General features: G+C 41.0%; 1 protein-coding gene across 6 annotated transcripts in view; it reads right to left on the bottom strand.

Annotated features, from left to right (window-relative positions):
* LOC144681248 (ankyrin-2-like) overlaps positions 1-18,332 on the bottom strand; it is an 866,008-nt gene that overhangs the window by 140,925 nt on the left and 706,751 nt on the right. For 2 of the 6 annotated variants that reach the window (XM_078542890.1, XM_078542902.1), the window contains exons 24-26: positions 12,576-12,678; positions 11,970-12,073; positions 2,158-2,382 (exon numbers count right to left, since the gene is read on the bottom strand). In XM_078542890.1, coding sequence (XP_078399016.1) covers positions 2,158-2,382; positions 11,970-12,073; positions 12,576-12,678 — 432 coding nt within the window. Of the gene's footprint in view, positions 1-413; positions 513-2,157; positions 2,383-6,907; positions 6,941-10,125; positions 10,174-11,969; positions 12,074-12,575; positions 12,679-18,332 lie in introns of all 6 variants that reach the window. The other 4 variants (XM_078542891.1, XM_078542892.1, XM_078542889.1 and 1 more) reach the window with 3 other exon arrangements.

The following is an 18,332-nucleotide window of genomic DNA, read 5'->3' as shown; positions in this document are numbered from 1 at the left end:
GACTACAATTTAATACACAGTTTAACAAGGATAGGAAAATATGAGTGAACATTTTATAATGTCCACTAACACATGAGGAATTAACAAAAGGGATGGAGGGGTAGGAAAGCAACAGAGGGAGTTCCTTACTATGTTAAGCACAGTATTCCCAGCTATGACAACATTCACAACACAAAGCCACAGAACACTACAACAGTTTACTTCTAGCGAATGTGATCCATATATATATAATATATTTATATTTATATCTATATATATATTATATACACAAAAAAGAAACATTTAAACACGTTAGGGATAAAGATAGATGTGTTAAAAAATTAAAGCATAAAGAGTGTTGGAAAGGGTTGCAGGGAATATGCATGGAGGCATCCAATGAATTCTTCTCTGAACATTTTGTTTGTCTCTCCTACCCAAGGAATTTGGTTCCTGAAGGCCCAAGCTGCAGGATTCGGCTAACCAAGCTTTCTCCCTCATTTAGAGGGGGAGGAGAATTAGGAAGATGCAGTTTACTGAGTAAATCCAAAGCAGCAGTGGAAGAGAGAAGATGAAAAGTATAAAACCAACAAACATTCAGTCTTTGTTCTGATTGTTTCTTTTAGTTATTCAAGCCTATATTCCTTGCCTATCTTGAAATCATTAACATGCAATCAATACCTTTTCTTTTAATATGCTGGATGCTTGAAAAATTATTAGGAATTTTGCAATCTTACAATTAAGACATATTACAGATATTAATAATTGACCATCAGTTATTGTTGATAATGTCTCAATCAATGAGATATTATAATTCAGGAGTTAAAAACGGCTGATTGACAATTGATTCTGTGATTGCCTGCTGGACAATCAGTGAAAACGAGGTTGTTTGTGAAAGGCTTAATTCCTCTCTTATTTTCCTAAGTTTCTCCCTTGTATTCTACACTATCCTAAGCTTCTTACTGATACCTTGGCTTCATTGCAAAAGATACAGATTTCTCAGGAACAACAAAATATAGCAGTTCAAAAGATGTTTCATACTGGTCTTTTGGAAGGTCACCCTGACAAAGTGAAGCTAGTGAGATTGACAGGTAAAAGAATGGTGGGCGGCAGAGGTGGGGAGGAGATGGTATAAAGCACATATGTATGTAATATGCAAATGACACATACTGCTTTATTTCCAGCTGGATGCCAGTGCAGATACTTGTATCAGTACAGATACATATCTGTAGTATTAACATTTAATAGGGTGTTGCATTCATTATGGCCCCTGTATCATTCCTTCGTAGTTTCAGCAAGATTAGTCCACCACTGGGCCTACATATTAGCTGACTGGTACTTGATTGACTTGATTGGGCATAGCTAAATGTTGGGATCTCAATTTAATATTAAGTCAAAATCGTAATTTGACCATGCAGATTAATAATACAAATAAAGCCCATACAAGATATGATAAAAATTCATGTACAGTTCAATCCCATTCATTGTAATGGAGAGAGAAATGATTAAAGAGTGTGTAGATGGGTAGGTAGGGTTGCTTAATCAAAATGAAAAAGGCTTGTGGAACATAATGGACTCTCCCTGTTCTCTAAATTCTTATGTTCTTGTATTATATGTACAAAATATATATGTTAGATCAACCTCTACTTAAGAATATATTTAAAGGTACAATTTAACGCTGGATAATTTAGCATCGTTCCTCTATTTCTTGCTCTACAATAGCTTGCTAATGATTAGTGATTATACTCTCATGATGAATGAAGAAAAGACTTGCTGAGTATCTTTCTACTGCATCTTGATTACCTTGTGCTCTAAATACAACACATTACAACATTTTGCCACATTAGAAATGCATAATTTTCATTTTGCAATTAGCGCTAAAACAAACCTTGCTTTAGTTTTGTATTTCTTTGTAATTTATGGTTAGACACCACCACCTATTACACTACCACATTGCCCAGATCTGTAGATTGACAAGTTCTTCAGTGATTGCATATTAGCAGGCTGGCCCTTATCCGAAGAAACATATATTGACAAATAATCTTTCTGTAAGAATATTTCTTTAAATTTATCAAAATTAACCGGGTGTAATGTAGCCTTTGGATTGATAATGACTGCATTTTAAACAAAGCAAAAAGATAACTTTGGCAGTTTATAGAGTTTGCATTTTTAGGAACTTACCCAAGGAATTGAGCACCTGATGGTCCAACTTCAATTAGCCTAGTTGCATGGCCCTCTCCTTCCACCATAGGGGGCATTGTGGCCAGTCTGTGACGTTTAACCAGGCGGCAAGTCACACGTGTTGGGGCTGTGCACTTCCGAGGGGGAATGATAATACGAAGCCCATTATGCCTGCAGCCCCGCATGGATCCACCACGAGCATCCACCATGAAACTAACCAGGAAACTGTAATTAAATACAAAGCTTTTATTATCCACTTTATTCTTGTTTCGAATATTTCTTTTTGATTTGGATAGTGTAGTGATGGCTGTTCATTCACGTGAGGCAGAATGTAAATGGTGAAAGGGAACAATCACTCAATCTGTGGTCATATGGGACATTTGTAGGTCTAGTTTGGTGTAAAGGCTCTAGTGGATTCCTAGACTTCAATTGGATGGTGCAGCCTTCTGTAGAGTCGATTCCACTTTCAGGCACAGCAGGTGAGATTTCCAATTGTCATTCTTTATCTGAGGTCTCAATAAACAGAACGCTTTGATTTATTTGATACACTGAAAGAGATTCTAGTGGTATAGTCATTGTTTTAATGCTAAGGTACTGGGCTGTGGGAAGAATGAGTTGCAGGTCCTCCTAATTCATGAGAAAGAGAGGGGTAAGTTGAGTATAGAGTGATAGAGAAACAAACAGCTTTTTTCATTAAACGCAGCTAGAATTGTACCAAATCCATGCTCTCTCAATCCTTTTTTCCAGTTTAAAATCATGCCTTTAATCTAAATTCACTCATCTAATTAAATTAGAGGCAATTCACACATTCACACTATCATGTTTAACATACAACAAAGCTGCTTTGGATTCATGGCCTCCAAACAGTAAACTTTGAAAGCTAGTAATCAAATCTATAGTCTCCAATAAGCAGCTCCAATGGGGAATGTTATAACAAACCCTAAGCGTCATCCAACCATATTCTGGATAGATACCAGCGATGGGTCTGGTGCATCCTGTGTGTAAATCAACATTCTCAGCAATCATTCTGATGAACTGGGAGTATGAACATGGGCCATGAAGGCTCGAAACGTTAACTGATTTCTTCTCCGCCGATGCTGCCAGACTTGCTGAGTTTTTCCAGGTAATTCTGTTTTTGTTTTGTAACTGGGAGTATTGTTTGGTAACAACTGAACAAAAACCCAAAAGCTGCACTGTATCTGATAAATTCATGCCAGAAAGAGGGAGACTAAAAATTTCACAATGAACAGAGGTAGATGTTTATCAAGTAAATATACACATTTAATGTACATTCACCTGTATTATGTTTAAGAATATTTTTCTTGAAATTAGTACATGTGGCTAAAACAGTATCACCATAGCCACACCTGTGGCTCGTCAGCGATTTCTATGGCAAATCACAGCAAAAATAGACAAGGTATCATTTGTATGCTAGTAAACTAAGGCATGACATCATGGTCAGAATAATTTATTATTTCATAGCCTGTGTCCAAGCAGTGAAATGAAATCAGCAAAGGAGCAAAGAAAATTCTTCTCCACTGACTACTGTACTACCAGGTAACAAGCAAATGGTTCTGTTCCTTTAAAAAGACACTTTCGGTCATTTCAAATTGAGTTACTCACAGGTGGTGGACTGACAATGTGATTAAAAATGCTCATTTTTATGATAAACCCATTTTCCGCTGTATGAATCAAACTGAACCAAGTTACCATTCTTAAACAAGGTAAGGCTGAAGCATTTGCTACAATCTTCAGCCAGAAGTGCCAAGTGGATGATCCATCTCGGCCTCCCCCAGGAGTACCCAGCATCACAGTTACCAGTCTTCAGCCAATTCAATTCACTCCATGTGATATCAAGAAAAGGCACTGGATAGTGCAAAGGCTATGAGCCCTGACAATACTTCGGCAATAATACAGAAGACGTGTGCTCCAGAACTTGCCGTGCCCGTTGCCAAGCTGTTCCAGTATAGCTACAACACTGGCATCTGCCTGGCTATGTGGAAAATTGCCCAGGTATGTCCTGTACACAAAAAGCAGGACAAATCCAACCAGGCCAATTACCGCCCCATCAACCTACTCTCAATCATCAGTAATGGAAGGGGTCATCAACAGTGCTATCCAGCAGCACTTGCTTAGCAATAACCTACTCACTGACACCCAGTTTGGGTTCTGCCAGGGCCACTCAGCTCCTGACTTCACTACAGCCTTAGTTCAAACATGGACAAAAGAGCCAAACTCCTGAGGTGAGGTGAGAGCGACAGTCCTTGACACCAAGGCCGCATTTGACCGAGTGTGGCTTCAAATGGCCCGAGCAAAACTGGACTCAATGGGAATCAGGGGGAAAGCTCTCCACTGATTGGAGTCATACCTAGCACAAAGGAAAACGGTTGTGGTTGTTGGAGGTCAGTCATCTCAGCTGCAGGACATCACCGCAGGAGTTCCTCAAGGTAGTGTCCTCGCCCAACTACCTTCAGCTGCTTCATCAATGACTTTCCTTCCATCATAATATCAGAAGCGGGGATGCTCATTGATGATTTCACAATGTTCAGCACCATTTGTGACTCCTCAGATACTGAAACAGTCCGTGTCCAAATGCAGCAAGACTTGGACAATATCCAGGCTTGGGCTGACAAGTGGCAAGTAACATTCACACCACACAAGTGTCAGGCAATGGCCATCTCCAACAAGAGAGAATCTAGCCATTACCCCTTGACGTTCAATGGCATTACCATCACAGAAACCCCCATTATCAAACTCCTGGGGGTTACCATTGACCAGAAACTGAACTGGACTAGTCATATAAATACTGTGGCTACAAAAACAGGTCAGAGTCTAGGAATCCTGCGGCGAGTAACTCACCTCCTGACTCCCCAAATCCTGTCCACCATCTACAACGCACATTTCAGGAGTGTGAAAGAATACTCCCCATTTGCCTGGATGAGTGCAGCTCCCACAACACTCAAGAAGCTTGACACCGTCCAGGACAAAGCAGCCTGCTTGATTGGCACCACATCCACAAACATTCACTCCCACCACCACTGACGCACTGTAGCAGCATTGTGTACCATCTACAAGATGTACTGTAGGAATTCACCAATGCTCCTTTGACAGCACCTTCCAAACCCATGACCACTACCATCTAGAAGGACAAGGGCAGCAGTTAGATGGGAACATAATCACTTGGGAGTTCCCCTCCAAGTCACTCATCATCCTGACTTGGAAATATATCGTCGTTCCTTCACTGTCGCTGGATCAAAACCCTGGAACTCCCTTCCTAACAGCACTGTGGGTGTACACGCAACACATGGACTGCAGGGATTCAAGAAGGCAGCTCACTACCACTTTTTCAAGGGCAACTAAGGGATGGGCAATAAATGCTGGCCCAGTCAGTAAAGCCCACATCTCGTGAATGAATAAAAAAAAATCAAGGAACCTATTTTAAAGCAAAAGGTAGTTTTTAAATTATCTTTTAAATTACTTTCAAAACACTGCCTGATTGTGTTGGTTCAGGGCAGATTTTGTATTTGTCAAATGTAAAGGAGTTTGAGCAGAAACTTGAGGAAAGAAAAATACTTCTCAAAATGTTTACAATTTTGGATGCAATTTGTAGATGGATCATGGATTGTGCTCAAAGCAGAAACTCTAATTCGCTATGTCAGTTCCAAGCAGACAGGGTGCATATTCTTTGCAAGTTTTCCTTACAAAGAAAAGTGAAACTTTACTACATAAGGCATTTTTCATCAAGGTATTTGTTATGTTACTGTTAGTTGGTGCACATCTATTGAAAATAAGACTCCAAACATAAAGATGTTAATACAGTTGTCAAGAGCATATTAAAACACACAAGAGGCAACAACAAATAATATTATTTAATTAAACAATAAGTATAATTCCAATTAAAGAACTGTTCTCCTTATGAAGTGACTTTATACAAGTGCAGAGATGATTCTCTTTCAAATAAAATTATTTTTTTCCCATTTTACCTGAATTGTTATAAATTCAGTGTAGAAAATAAGTGGATCATAGGACTGGTCTGGTTATTTCATTTTATGGCTCTACTAAGAGTTACTTCTATGTCAATAACATTTCTATACCACTGCTCAGAAAGAATTCCAAACAATGTGATTCAGGCCTTATTAATTCTTTGCATAAAACAGATTTACACTAGCAAAGGAAGAAAGCATGAAAAAAATTCATACTGCACCAGTGATAATGTCAGTAATGGTCTTTTCATTTATCCCAATACTAGTTGAGTAAAAAGAAAAATCACTTCAGTGCTTTGCATCATCGATGCTCTTAACCTTTAGGATGGGAAATCATACTTGTAGAATTACATTGCCTTTTTAAATGCAACAGTTGTAATGCTGCTACGGCTGTGTAAAGATGACAAAATTAGTAGCTTCATACAAGAAAACAAATGGAACATTTATTATAGAATAGTCATCTCTTCAGGATGGTCATTTAATAGATAGGTTTACATTTCATAATTTGTTTTCCTGTTTCTTTCACTGATGTTTAAAGAGAGAACAAACATTTGGTGCAAATTTCCATTAGCCAATAAAAATGAATACCCAGTCTGGAAAAGAATATGCGAGTTTAAATACTGACACTTGCAGTTGTTTTTTGGTGGCCAAGTTAACACGACCACGTGAGACAAAGCACTGAGGAATTTTAATCCTTGGTTAAGGAGGGCTGTGAAATGCAATAAAGCAAATGGACCCACACAGAAAGCCACGATGCAAATCTTCACCTTGATTCACTTTCAGAGATTGGAGAAGAATAGCTGAAACAGAATATGCATGGAAAGCAGGGCATGAGCTAGCAGAAGGTTAATTGCTCAAGAAGGCATATGACCACGATATCTCAAGACACTGCCAGGCAATAGGCAGAAAGAGAGCGGAGCTATCAGCTACTACAATGGAAGATGAGGTTGCTCTTGGCTGCCTGCTGGCTTCTACCTGAGTGTGAAGAGGGGGGATTCAGAAGGGTCTCACAAGAGAAAAGGGAAGAAGTCTGGGGAGGCTGCAAATTTCCTCGTGGTTCCAAAGGCGCACTACTGCTCCTCCTCCGAAGGACATTTTCTGACTCACCCGGAGCTTCTCTTCAACACTTTCACTGGTCGCTGACTTGCTTAAGTCTTATAGAAAAGCTGCAGTGGCAACATCCCCTCTCAGGCCCCAGTCAAAATGCCATAGCAATCGCATTAACTTAATAGGACTCTGGTTTCATCAATGCTTTATGTGGGTGCCTCATCTGCTTGCAAAAACCTTCAGATTAATATTGAGGACAGTGGGATGGAGTCAAAGTTCATACTAGTAGGTAACCTGCCTGTTGCTTAACTAACCACCTGCTGGAGTTCTGCTGACAGGAAAGGGTTAAAATGGATGGATCCTCAGGTGTTCATCATGTTCCCATTTGGTTGGGAGACTTCATATATTACTGATGTCAGGGGAGGGGATGCAAAGGGCCTTGAGCCAGTAAAACCTTTTGTTCTTTCTTTCAATGAAGTAGTAAACCCTCCAAAAATATCAATCCAAATGGATAACAGAACTAGTAGATTATTTCCAGGTATTGTAGGATCAAAATCCCCTCCAACTGGGAAACTTATGGAACATAATTTCAAACCCACAGACATATTTTGACCTCATGGTTGGAACTATAAATTTCAAAAAGATAAGCTGCAGTCAGAAGTACAGGGCTGGGCAGCAAGAGGTTAATTTGGATATTTAATGAAAACACTATGACTCATCAAAAGGGTTTGGACATTGACCAACGCGATCAACAAGTCTGATTACCCAATACAATGGGACAAAGGACATATCATCAATACAATACATTCAAGGAATTATTTAACCACCACGGACAATAGTACTGGAAATAGGGTCATTCAAACCCTCATTAACTTAGGAGCCAGGTGCTGTTGCTGTGCCACCTCAAACAGCAGGAGAATTGCTCATACAATGAGAACGAATAATATTCATCTAAATACATCTTCCATGGAAAACCCTGCATTGTTTCAATCAACTGGAACTGATGACATTTGTCTGGGCTTTGCATGGAATCAACTCAATGGACATTGGAACGACAGGAAATGTGTTTTGACATGTCAGAGTTAGATTATTATAAAAGAAGGGCAGGTCTGAAGGTTTTGGGCTGCAGTTGGAAGGAGGGTCGAGTTTGACTCAGGCCTACAGTCAACACCAGACAGACCAGCCATGTTGGGGGTTGTAAGTGTTTTCAGCCATATCGTGGTGATACTGGCCTGAAGGTTTGGGGCTGCAGTCAGAAGAAGGGTCGAGCTTGGTCACCTTGACTCAGGCCTACAGTCAACACCGAACAGACCAACCGTGTTCGGATTGTGAGTTTCACCCAAATTGTAGTGATATTGGTCTGAGGGTTTTATGAAGGTTTGGGGCGAAAACTTGGTGTTTTTTGCCAGTACCTTGTAACTTGTTTCAGCCATATCTTGGTGATATTGGTATGAAGGCGTTTTTTTCTTAAGGTTTCAGGACAGGACGTGGTGTTTTTTCTGTGTTTTTGTAAGTTTTAACCGAGCCGTGGTGACTTTGTGTCGGGTACTGGGAATAGGCTGTTTTAAATTTTGGGTTCTGTATTGTGGGGTTGTGGGTGATTCAATAAAGCAATTATGAATTATCAGAAGAAACTTGTCTCGCTGGTCATTCTGTTCAAGCCATACACTTGTGAATCTGGTGCCACGAACTTGAGTGTGGGGAGGGTCTCTGAGGAAAAAGGGGAACCCCTACAGTATCCATCAATGAAATATGTTTCTACTTTTAATCAGCACTAATAAATAACTTCACTAGCCTGAACCTTGACTATTTTCCTTAGGGAGTCTGCTTGTTGCAAAGCTATGCCCCGTAGAGGTCCTAAGTTGATGAGCTGGAAATTCCTCTCTGCAGTGATTATTTTGATTGTTTTGAAATGCCATTACAGTGCCAAGGAAACAAAATGCTTTAGCCATTGTGGTTAACATTTAGAGTACTGCATTACTGTTGCAGGAATAACTAAGGTAAGTGGTGGCAGAGTTACTTGCATGGAACTACTGGTTACAAATAGTTGTAATAATGAATCAGAAAGCTTTTTCAGTCCTTGCATACAGGTCTCCATTTAACATGAATGATTCATTTCAAAATTATAATTTAGCTACTAAAACCAGCACAAAATGTCAAAAGTAATATGGAATCATACATTTTCATTTGGAATGTTCAGCATTGTTTATATACTTAGGCACAATGGTCTTTAACAAAATCATTGAAGAATACGCAATGCAGTACAGCTGGATAGACATTGACCTTTTACCTCTAGGATCTGGGAGGGATTTTAAATGTTTTTTCAATGGGCAGCTACTGGTTTCAGCTAGTTTTTCAGCTGCCCACAGCAGTCTGAGGCCATGGCAATTTTAACCATTCATTGTATTACCATGCTTTGGTCAACTTCCTGCCTGGATCTAGACAGAAGTAGGTGGAAAGCAGCAGTCAGCCTCCAGGCACTCAGGAAACAGGTTTTTGGAGGTGACTTCTGATAGTGAAAGGCTCAGGGAGTTTAGGGCAAGGGAGGACTAAACTTTTCTTATGAAGCATGGAGGAGCACGCCTGCTCCCCTGGCACTATGAAGGAGACCTAGAGGGACTCTTCAGCTCTCCAATCCTCTTCCCCAGGTGGGAAAACTGTGGTGGCCTCCCCACTCAGGCCAAGGTGAAGATTATGGCTGGGCCCAAGGGCATCATTAGAACCCCATTGCCATATAGAAATTAGGACCTTTCCAGCTTTGGGTGGGCATCTTAGCTGCCTGTCTAGAAGCATCTTTTACAATCTGGTGGGTAAGTAATCTGGAGCATTTTAACTGCCCACCTCCTCGGAAACCAATGGATGGGTGGGCTTAAAATCCCTTCCCACCCAACCCCGAGTTCAGATCCAGTCTAGACAGATAGGATAAAAGTCTTCTCACCCTGCTGGCTGTAAAGTTCCTATGTCTTGCACCATCTTGCTCCAGTAGCTGAAGGATAAGATACAAAGATGGGAGGCAGCAATGGGGGATTTAAAAAAGATAATAAATGGGGGAGGGCAACAATAAATATATGCTGAGAAATGTAACCACAGCAACCATGACAATTTCACAGATAGTCAATCACTACTGCATTCACTAAACTCATCTAAAATTTAGTAAAAGCCATTTAATTGAGATACCTCAATGGAAATAAATGTATCCAGATTAATCAATTGTCACTGACCATTGTACTTCTGGATCATTGATCCAGCGGTCCCCGTCAATTATTGAATCTTAATCAACCTTGAGATTCCACTATTCAACTGGGTACACAATCAAAGTAGGTTCTCAGTAAAATATGATTTTTCAGCTGTGTTTGAGTGTTGGTAGAATAGCTCAGTTTCACAACTGACTGAAATGCCAGGAGACTGGGAACTAGAAGATCGTTAGTCAGTGAGACACGTCAACAGATCAGTCAGCTATACGACTCATCTCTGTTTGCATAGCTCTAAAAAAGTTGATTCTCGTAGGTGGTTGCTCAGGTTTTGCACCTCCCCCTTCAGCTAATTGGCATTTCAATTCAATGGTATCCTCGTCAGCTGAGAGATTTAGATATTGTTGTGTTTTATTGAAAATTCTCCTAGAAGCCAACAGTCATTGCCTAAATGGATAGGCCAAGTAGATAGATGCTAGCAGGCCAATCCACAGGAATTCATGAGGGCAAATCAGTTTCCAATGGGCCTTCTCTGTAAGGTGGTCTTAAATGGCTTCTACTACATTAGATGTTTCAAGATTTATCTTGTATCCTTTTGTGATAAGGATTAAACAGTTTTATTCAGATTCATGCTATCTTAGCTTCTCTGCTGAAAATGCAACTGCTTTGAAGCCATGCTGAGAGATGATTAAATTAAAAAAATTGAGTAGCCATCTACTATTCCTTTAAATATTAATAATTTAATACTGCCATTTAAGCCCTATGTTTGACATCCTGAACTGATAGCCTTGCTATTAAAAATTGGTTCCTTCAGTGACAGATTATCTTTGAGATTGGTTGAATAACGTTGGCAGCTGATATCTTGTTGGGTGCTCTATATCACTTGTTGAAATATTGGGTAGGAATTCTAAAGCTATCCATTCCAAAGTGAAATCAAAGTATTTGCAATGAATAGCAATAACATTTCAGTTGACAGTGTGTACAAATAATGTTTTGATTTCAATGATTAATTTGAACATAACTTCAAAATGTAAGTTTAAACTTTAGAAAAATTTCTTGTGTCTCAGCCACTTTGCAAAGAGAGGGAGCTTAATTGGTTAAAGTGGTAAATGCTATAAAGTACACTTTAATGGGATGGTGTGGTGTATGGTAAGTTATATATTGGCATGCTGAGTGAACTGAGCTCTAGGGGCCTCGCCTGAAGGACAAATGTGAGCCCAAAGCCAAAGTGGTGCTTTCCATCTGCCTGTTCCATGTGAATGAGGAGCCCTCCTGCTGAGTCTGTCTGATAGTCCGTCCTAAAATCTATACATCTCTTCAACGAGCTGCTTACAGTTCATGGAACAAGATTATTATGAAAAATTGATAGGCCTTGAAAATATGCAAAAACAATGCATTTTAAGGATGAAGCTTAAAAAAAACTTATTTAAATGTGAAAAATGCAATATTAAAATGTATTTTAAAAATCCTTGGACAGAGTGATATATTCCCAGTGAATGCAGAATATCACATGCTGTTTTCCCAGCTCACCCACAAACACATGCGCTCCCCTTTCTTCTCTGTACTTGCCAGATATGTTTATAAATCTCACCCTGAATGGATTGGACTGGAAGAAAGAGCCACATTGTCCAAGTTCTCTCCTTCCCAACTTAAGCGATATGAGGAGTCCTTGTCAAGGCCCTTGGCCAGAGCTACCTGTAATTTCAAAGGAACACTTCTTTTTAGAACTAACGAGATATTTTCTACGTAACTGCTGATGAGACTGTCTCTATAAATAAAGTTAGAACTACTACACATGCTTAATAATAACAGCATTTAATGATACAACTCAATTTCAAAACCATTACAATGTAATTGGATGCATATTGTAAACTTCTCATTCTAAGTGCGTATGAGAATTCTTACCAATGAAAACCACTTAATACTAAATTTGAGTTGCATTTTATAGCAAAGCACAATACATGAAGTGCTACTTTATTCCTCAGTTTTTCAATTTTAAAGGAGGAAGCACATTATCTAAGAAGAATTCTTGAATAGAAGTAAAAAGGAATAACTCTTAACCGATGCAGAGCAAAGAAGAATCCTTTTTATTAGTGAAAATACTGCATGTAGTTTAAAAATTAGGGATAAGGCATAAATTTGCATTAAAACAGCAAAAGTGCTACTCAAACTATATCAGAGATGCAATGTTGCATACCTGGCTACTTGTAGCTGTGATTAGTTCTTCAATCATGGCACTGTCCCTCTGGTATGGGCCATGGCTTGGTGTGTTGGACCTGTCTGAACTGAAGGATCGCAGGCTGATGGGTTGGCCAGTTGCAATGGAAATGCAGCAGCACAAAGATGATGTGATGGAATGAGCAGGAGAGTGAAGAAAGCATGCTATTAGCATATTATGCAACTTCCAGGGGAGTGGGATTCAATAAAAAGAAAATAAAGTAGGGCCAATGGCAGCACTCATTGCATTCAAGGGACAAAATACTCAATCCCTAACTACTGGGAGCAGTCAAAATAAAAAAATACAGTCCCCGCAAACCAGTTTAATATGATGGAGCATTTACACTAAGTGAGCAATAAATTCTGACCTACTCTCCCAAATAAGACATATAGGAGATGCTTAACACAATTATGGAATATTTTGCTTTTCTTTCGATCAGAGTAACCAAGATACTCTAAAAATGAGTGGGAAAGTGACTGAAGAATCAGGATATTTTCTGTGCTGCATCAGCTGACACAGAAGGCAGTGTGCATCAGAATGAAAGTAGTAGTTAGCACCTCCACTACTTGAAAAAGATAGTACTTTAATTTTTCAAACTATGACTAATCTAAGAAAATCAGAAGGCTTTAAAGGGGATATATTTTTAGAAAAAAACATGCAACTAAAGAATTAAAAATCAACTCCAAGAATCCCAATGTGGTGATGAGCAAACTCGCCTTTGGCTTTGTATAAAGCTGCTCAGCAACATGAACACTGATCATTCTGTGGAAACCCCTGGAAGGTACATTGAGGCAAGTAGTGGTCAGTCACATACGTCTTACTGTAGATATGTGACTATGCTGTGTATCAAAAGGCCTGTAGAAGCTGGTATTAATTATAAGCAGATTTCTATGGGTGCTGTTATAATCATCTTCAACCCTATAAATTCACACAGGTCTACTTGAGTCACATTAGAAAGAAGTCAAGGAACATCAGATATTAAAGTAAGGAACTTAAGAAATTGATCCAAGTTGAAATGCTCACAGTGACAATGAGTTCTAATATCAGGTGGTCCAAGCGAAAAATAAAGAAACTTGGGCCCAGATTTTCGCCACAACGGAGAGGCTCCCTGTCATGGAAAAAATCCTGGAAATGGTCAAAATTTCGAAATCCCACCCCCGAACCTGGCATTTCCCATATTCACAGGGATGGGACTGGAGTTGGGTCAGAGTTCGGGCATGCGCAATACGTGGAGGCAGTTAGCCATTTAAATCACCAGCTGCCTTTACTGAAGTGGGATTTTGGAAGTGTAGGAGTGTGAAACCCGGAGTGTGCAGATTAGAACAGGTAAGAGGAGGTCTAAACTTGGTGGATTTGTTTGGGTATTCCTTTAAAGAGGTAAGGTGCCCTTTGGGAGAGGTAGGACGCCCTTTGGGATTATCAAAAGTGAATGGGCAGAATATTACGCTTGGTGGGCGGGTGCATGCCCAAGCGTAAAATGGCGCACGATGACGCCGAGCGAGCATCCTGACGTCATTGCGCAGTCTCACGATATTTCATTCGGTGGGCGTGTACCGGAGTCAGCTGCGCGCCCGCCGAAATTTAAAAGGCCTATTAAGGCCATTTAGAAGCTAATTAAATACAAATTTACGCTGCCCATCCTACCTAACGGTTGGCGGCCAGGCGAGAAGGCCAAGGGGCCTTTATATTTTTTCAGAAAATTCATCCACAAGTGGGATGAGGTTTCCTAAAGCAAATAAACATCAAATAAAAATTTTATTTTTGAATTAAAAACATGTCCCAGCTCATGAGGGGACATGTTTTATGACAATTTTATTTCCATTTTTTTAAAAACAGCGCTTCATCTCCCTGAGGCAGCTCCGTGCCTCAGGGAGATTGAAGTGCTCTTTCACACGCACGTACAAAGATTGCGCCAGGCCTGCTCTCCCTCCTTCTCCCGCTCGCACAGGCAGTGCTGAGCACTGCTGCTCGCTTTCCATGCTGGGCGGGCCTTAATTGGCCCGCCCGCACAAAATCGCGCGGTATGGAGTCGATCGCCGGTAGCAGTCGATTTCCTGACTGCCCCCGCCAAGCAACCGCCCACCCCCCAGGTCAAAACCTTGCCCAATGTGATTGCATACTTTTTAAACGCACAAACTCATTGGAACTGTCACGCTGTCAACAAACTGTGCAGCTGTTAAGAACTGAAAAAGAGCTGTCCAGCTGTCAAGGAACTGCTAAAGAGCTGTTCAGCTGTCAAGGCTGTCAAAGCTGTCCAGGAAGTGTAAATGCTGTCAAAGCTGTGCAGGATGTGTCAAAGCTGACAAGAAACTGTCCAAGGATACTAGGTGAGTTGACAGGAAGGGGCTAAGGGGCATGGGTTGACACTAAGTTAGCACAGAAGGTATGGGGGCAATGGGGTGGATAGAGGGACATGGATTGGCAGGGGGATATGTGAGTCATGGGGGATGGGTGGGGTTATGGGTTGGCATAGTTTGGCATGGATAGAGCATAGGAATTGTGTGAAGGCTAAGGGCTGGAGAGATACATTTATTTAATTATTTTTTGTTTGTTTAAACATAGCGTTGAAGCACAAAGGCTGGTCTTGCACCTAGACCGCCTTTGCATCCGGCAGCCTCTGTGCTTGTTCTGGGGTCGCCTGCCCCGATTCCTGTTTTGGCCTGCCCTCCCTGACTGAAAATCCAACCTGCAGGTGGGCATTTTTAAAGGTCAGGTTCGCCAAGCCAGGAAATTGCCAGACTCAGTGAACCCGACCCCGGGACGAAAATCCAGGCCTTGGAGTAAGAAAGGAACCATAGGTACCAGTTTCAATCAAAAGGTAGGAAGGAGGCTTGTGTAATAAGGTGCCAGGGAAGACCACTGAAGTTGGTAATGAGTTCAAGCAACAATTAGTTATGTTTCTTGGGGCAGAAGGAATTGAGTGCTATTTTGAGAAGGAAGGCAGTTGAATTTGAGATTAATCAAAAATGGACAAACGTATTCTCAAATATTCCTAGGTTCCTATTTTATCCTCCAGTGCCTATGCCCCTGCTCTCTGGAACAACCTCTCTCAGTGTCTCTGCCTTGCTGCCTTGCCTTCAAAAGCCCCTTTCCTTTGGCCATGTTTTTGTGCTCTTTTTAATCCATCTCTTCCCTTTTACCTTCCTTCTGTTGCCCACTCATTGTCCATTCCAAAACACTTCTCTGTACATGAAAAGCAATATAGCAACATAACTAGTTTCTTCACTATTCCAGTAAATGGTAACATGATTAGAGGTTTGGCAATAATTTTTACTGGATATAAAAACTCACATACCAAAGAGCCTAATTTATAACCTTTGGGCTTGGTTCAGTGGTCATCTTGTTTTATTTCACCAGTCCAATCTCTGTAACTATTCACAATTCCCACCCTGAAGTGCGTTTTCAAACTCTGCATCACTTACTTTACAACTATAGGTAGAAATCTACCCTCTTGCTACATGTATTTTCTAATCTAATTTTGTCTTTTTGCCTTCACGCCTTATCAGGGCACTGTATACATGTTGGATCAGGATTCTCTGGGTACTCTCAGCCCTCCAGTTCCACACCCAAGTCAGCTTATTTCACGTGTGAGCTGCATACGGGTGTCAGCAGTCCAATTCTGGAGAGCACCTTGGCTGAGCCTAGTCCTGTCAGGCTTCCTAACACAGATATCATTGGACAATTAACTGTACTAACAATGGCTAATTTTCTTTCCCCTCCATTGCCTGGAGGACTGAGGTCAATTGAAATACAAGTGCTGCAACCAACTCAGCACAGCGTGGAAATCCTACTGGGATCCTGGGCCAGATTTTGCTGTCCCAACATGAGGCAAACTTGCGGGAAAAAGAGGCAACAGAAACAGGGGTTCTTAAGTTGCAACCTGATTCCCACCGGTCACCATTTTGACAAGCGTGGGAAACATGGCGGGTCATGACCTGATGTGCATGAAACTGACGTCAAGGCTTCCATGTTGCTGCCTACCTCAGTTCTGCATTTCATTGGGCAGAATTTTACATCTGGCGGGCGGGTGCACGCCCGACCCGATCGGGCATAAAATAGTGTGTGATGGCGTTGGGCGAGTGTCCCAACGCCATCACGCACTCGCGCTATATTTCGGTCAGCAGGCGTGCGCGAGAGTTGGCAGCGCACCCGCTGACAATTAACAGGCCTACTAAGGCCATTAAAGCTTCAATTAACGTGGATTTTTCGCTGCCTGTCCAACATTATAGTTGGTGGGAGGACGAATCAGCCAGGAGGCCTTTGCATTTTTGGAGAAACCTCATCCAAAGGCGGGATGAGGTTTCCGATATTAATTTTAAAAAAATGTTTGGGCAGAATTTTTATTATCTATATGTTGAGTCCTATGTGGAGGCATTTTTTTCAGAATTTCATAATCTTTACTTATGGATTTAAAATTCTTTAGCTGCCTAAGGCAGCTCTCTGCCTTCAGGGAGCTTTCATTGTGCGCTCCCTCGCATCCACACTGATGTCAGCGCTCACAACTTCTCCCGCCCCGGCAGCGCTGAGCATTTCAATGCGCCTTTTACACTGGCTGGCCATTAACTGGCTAGCCAGCATGAAATTGCAGTCGGGGCCGATCGTGGGTGGCAGGTCGTTTCCTGGCCACTCCCAGTCTCACCCACCGCACCCACCCAACGACCCAAAATTCCTGCCCATTGAGTTTGACATTTTGAACGAGGTGGGTGGATTTCTGAAGCCTATGTGAATCATGTCAGATCTGAGGGTTCATGAACCATGGTGGAAGCTGGTTCTGGAGTCAGGAGCCTTTTGACAACTTGTTGACAAGTTGTTGACAACTTCACATGTCATAATTAGATGCTGTATGATAATTTTAGTATATTTTTCATTCAATGATTGATGATAGGCCTTTGTTCTTAAAAGGCAAGTGACCATTAAATTGACCAATATTGTGAAAGTGTTCAAGTATATTAAAGTACATTATCCACTGGATAAAGTGTTCTTCTGCATTCAACTATTTTGAGATTCAGATTTTAATATGTCATTTGGATCCTGTAATTGTCTTTACACCAATTCACAGCCCGGCCAACTGTTGAGCCTTTTAAATAGCTGACCAGATTGCTGACTTCTTTGTTTGACATCCCAGCCATCTGTTGAGCCTTTGAAGCAATGGACTGGTGGAGTTTGAATGACTATGTGTTTGATTGACAGTTTCATGAGTTCCTAAGAGAATTTAAGTTTTTGAAAAGGTTTTTGAATGGCTGTTTGTTCATTTCAACAGTTTCATGGGCATTTCAAAGACTTCCCAATGTTATTATAGGGCTCATGAGTCCTCTCCATAGTGGAAACCTGATGAGTGGGCATGGGAACCATAGAAGAGCGATGTGGACCTTCTAACCTGCTCATCGCAGCATCCACCCACCACTGTTCCAGTCTTCTTGAGGCAGTAGACATGACTCCAGCCCATCTCCATTACCCAGGAAAATAGCCTGGGCGTGCACTGCCACTCGAAAGATTGAATTACAATGTCGGGAAATGGCGTAACATACGATTCCTGCCTCAAAGGGGAAAATCTGGCCCCTTATGTTTATATGACATAGTACTACCAGGAATACCTTAAATAGTACACATGGGAACTGCATTTAAAAAGTGCTCATAGAAATATATTAAGAACTGCTTTGGAAGCTCTGACAGTCATTAACTGTTCTGTGAAAGTATTAGAAATCAATATTACATAAAATGCACAGAATTTCCAGC

The sequence above is a fragment of the Cetorhinus maximus genome, chromosome 1 (assembly GCF_964194155.1).
Source record: "Cetorhinus maximus chromosome 1, sCetMax3.hap1.1, whole genome shotgun sequence".
NCBI lineage: Eukaryota > Metazoa > Chordata > Chondrichthyes > Lamniformes > Cetorhinidae > Cetorhinus > Cetorhinus maximus.
This window is presented reverse-complemented; position numbering and strand designations above follow the sequence as displayed.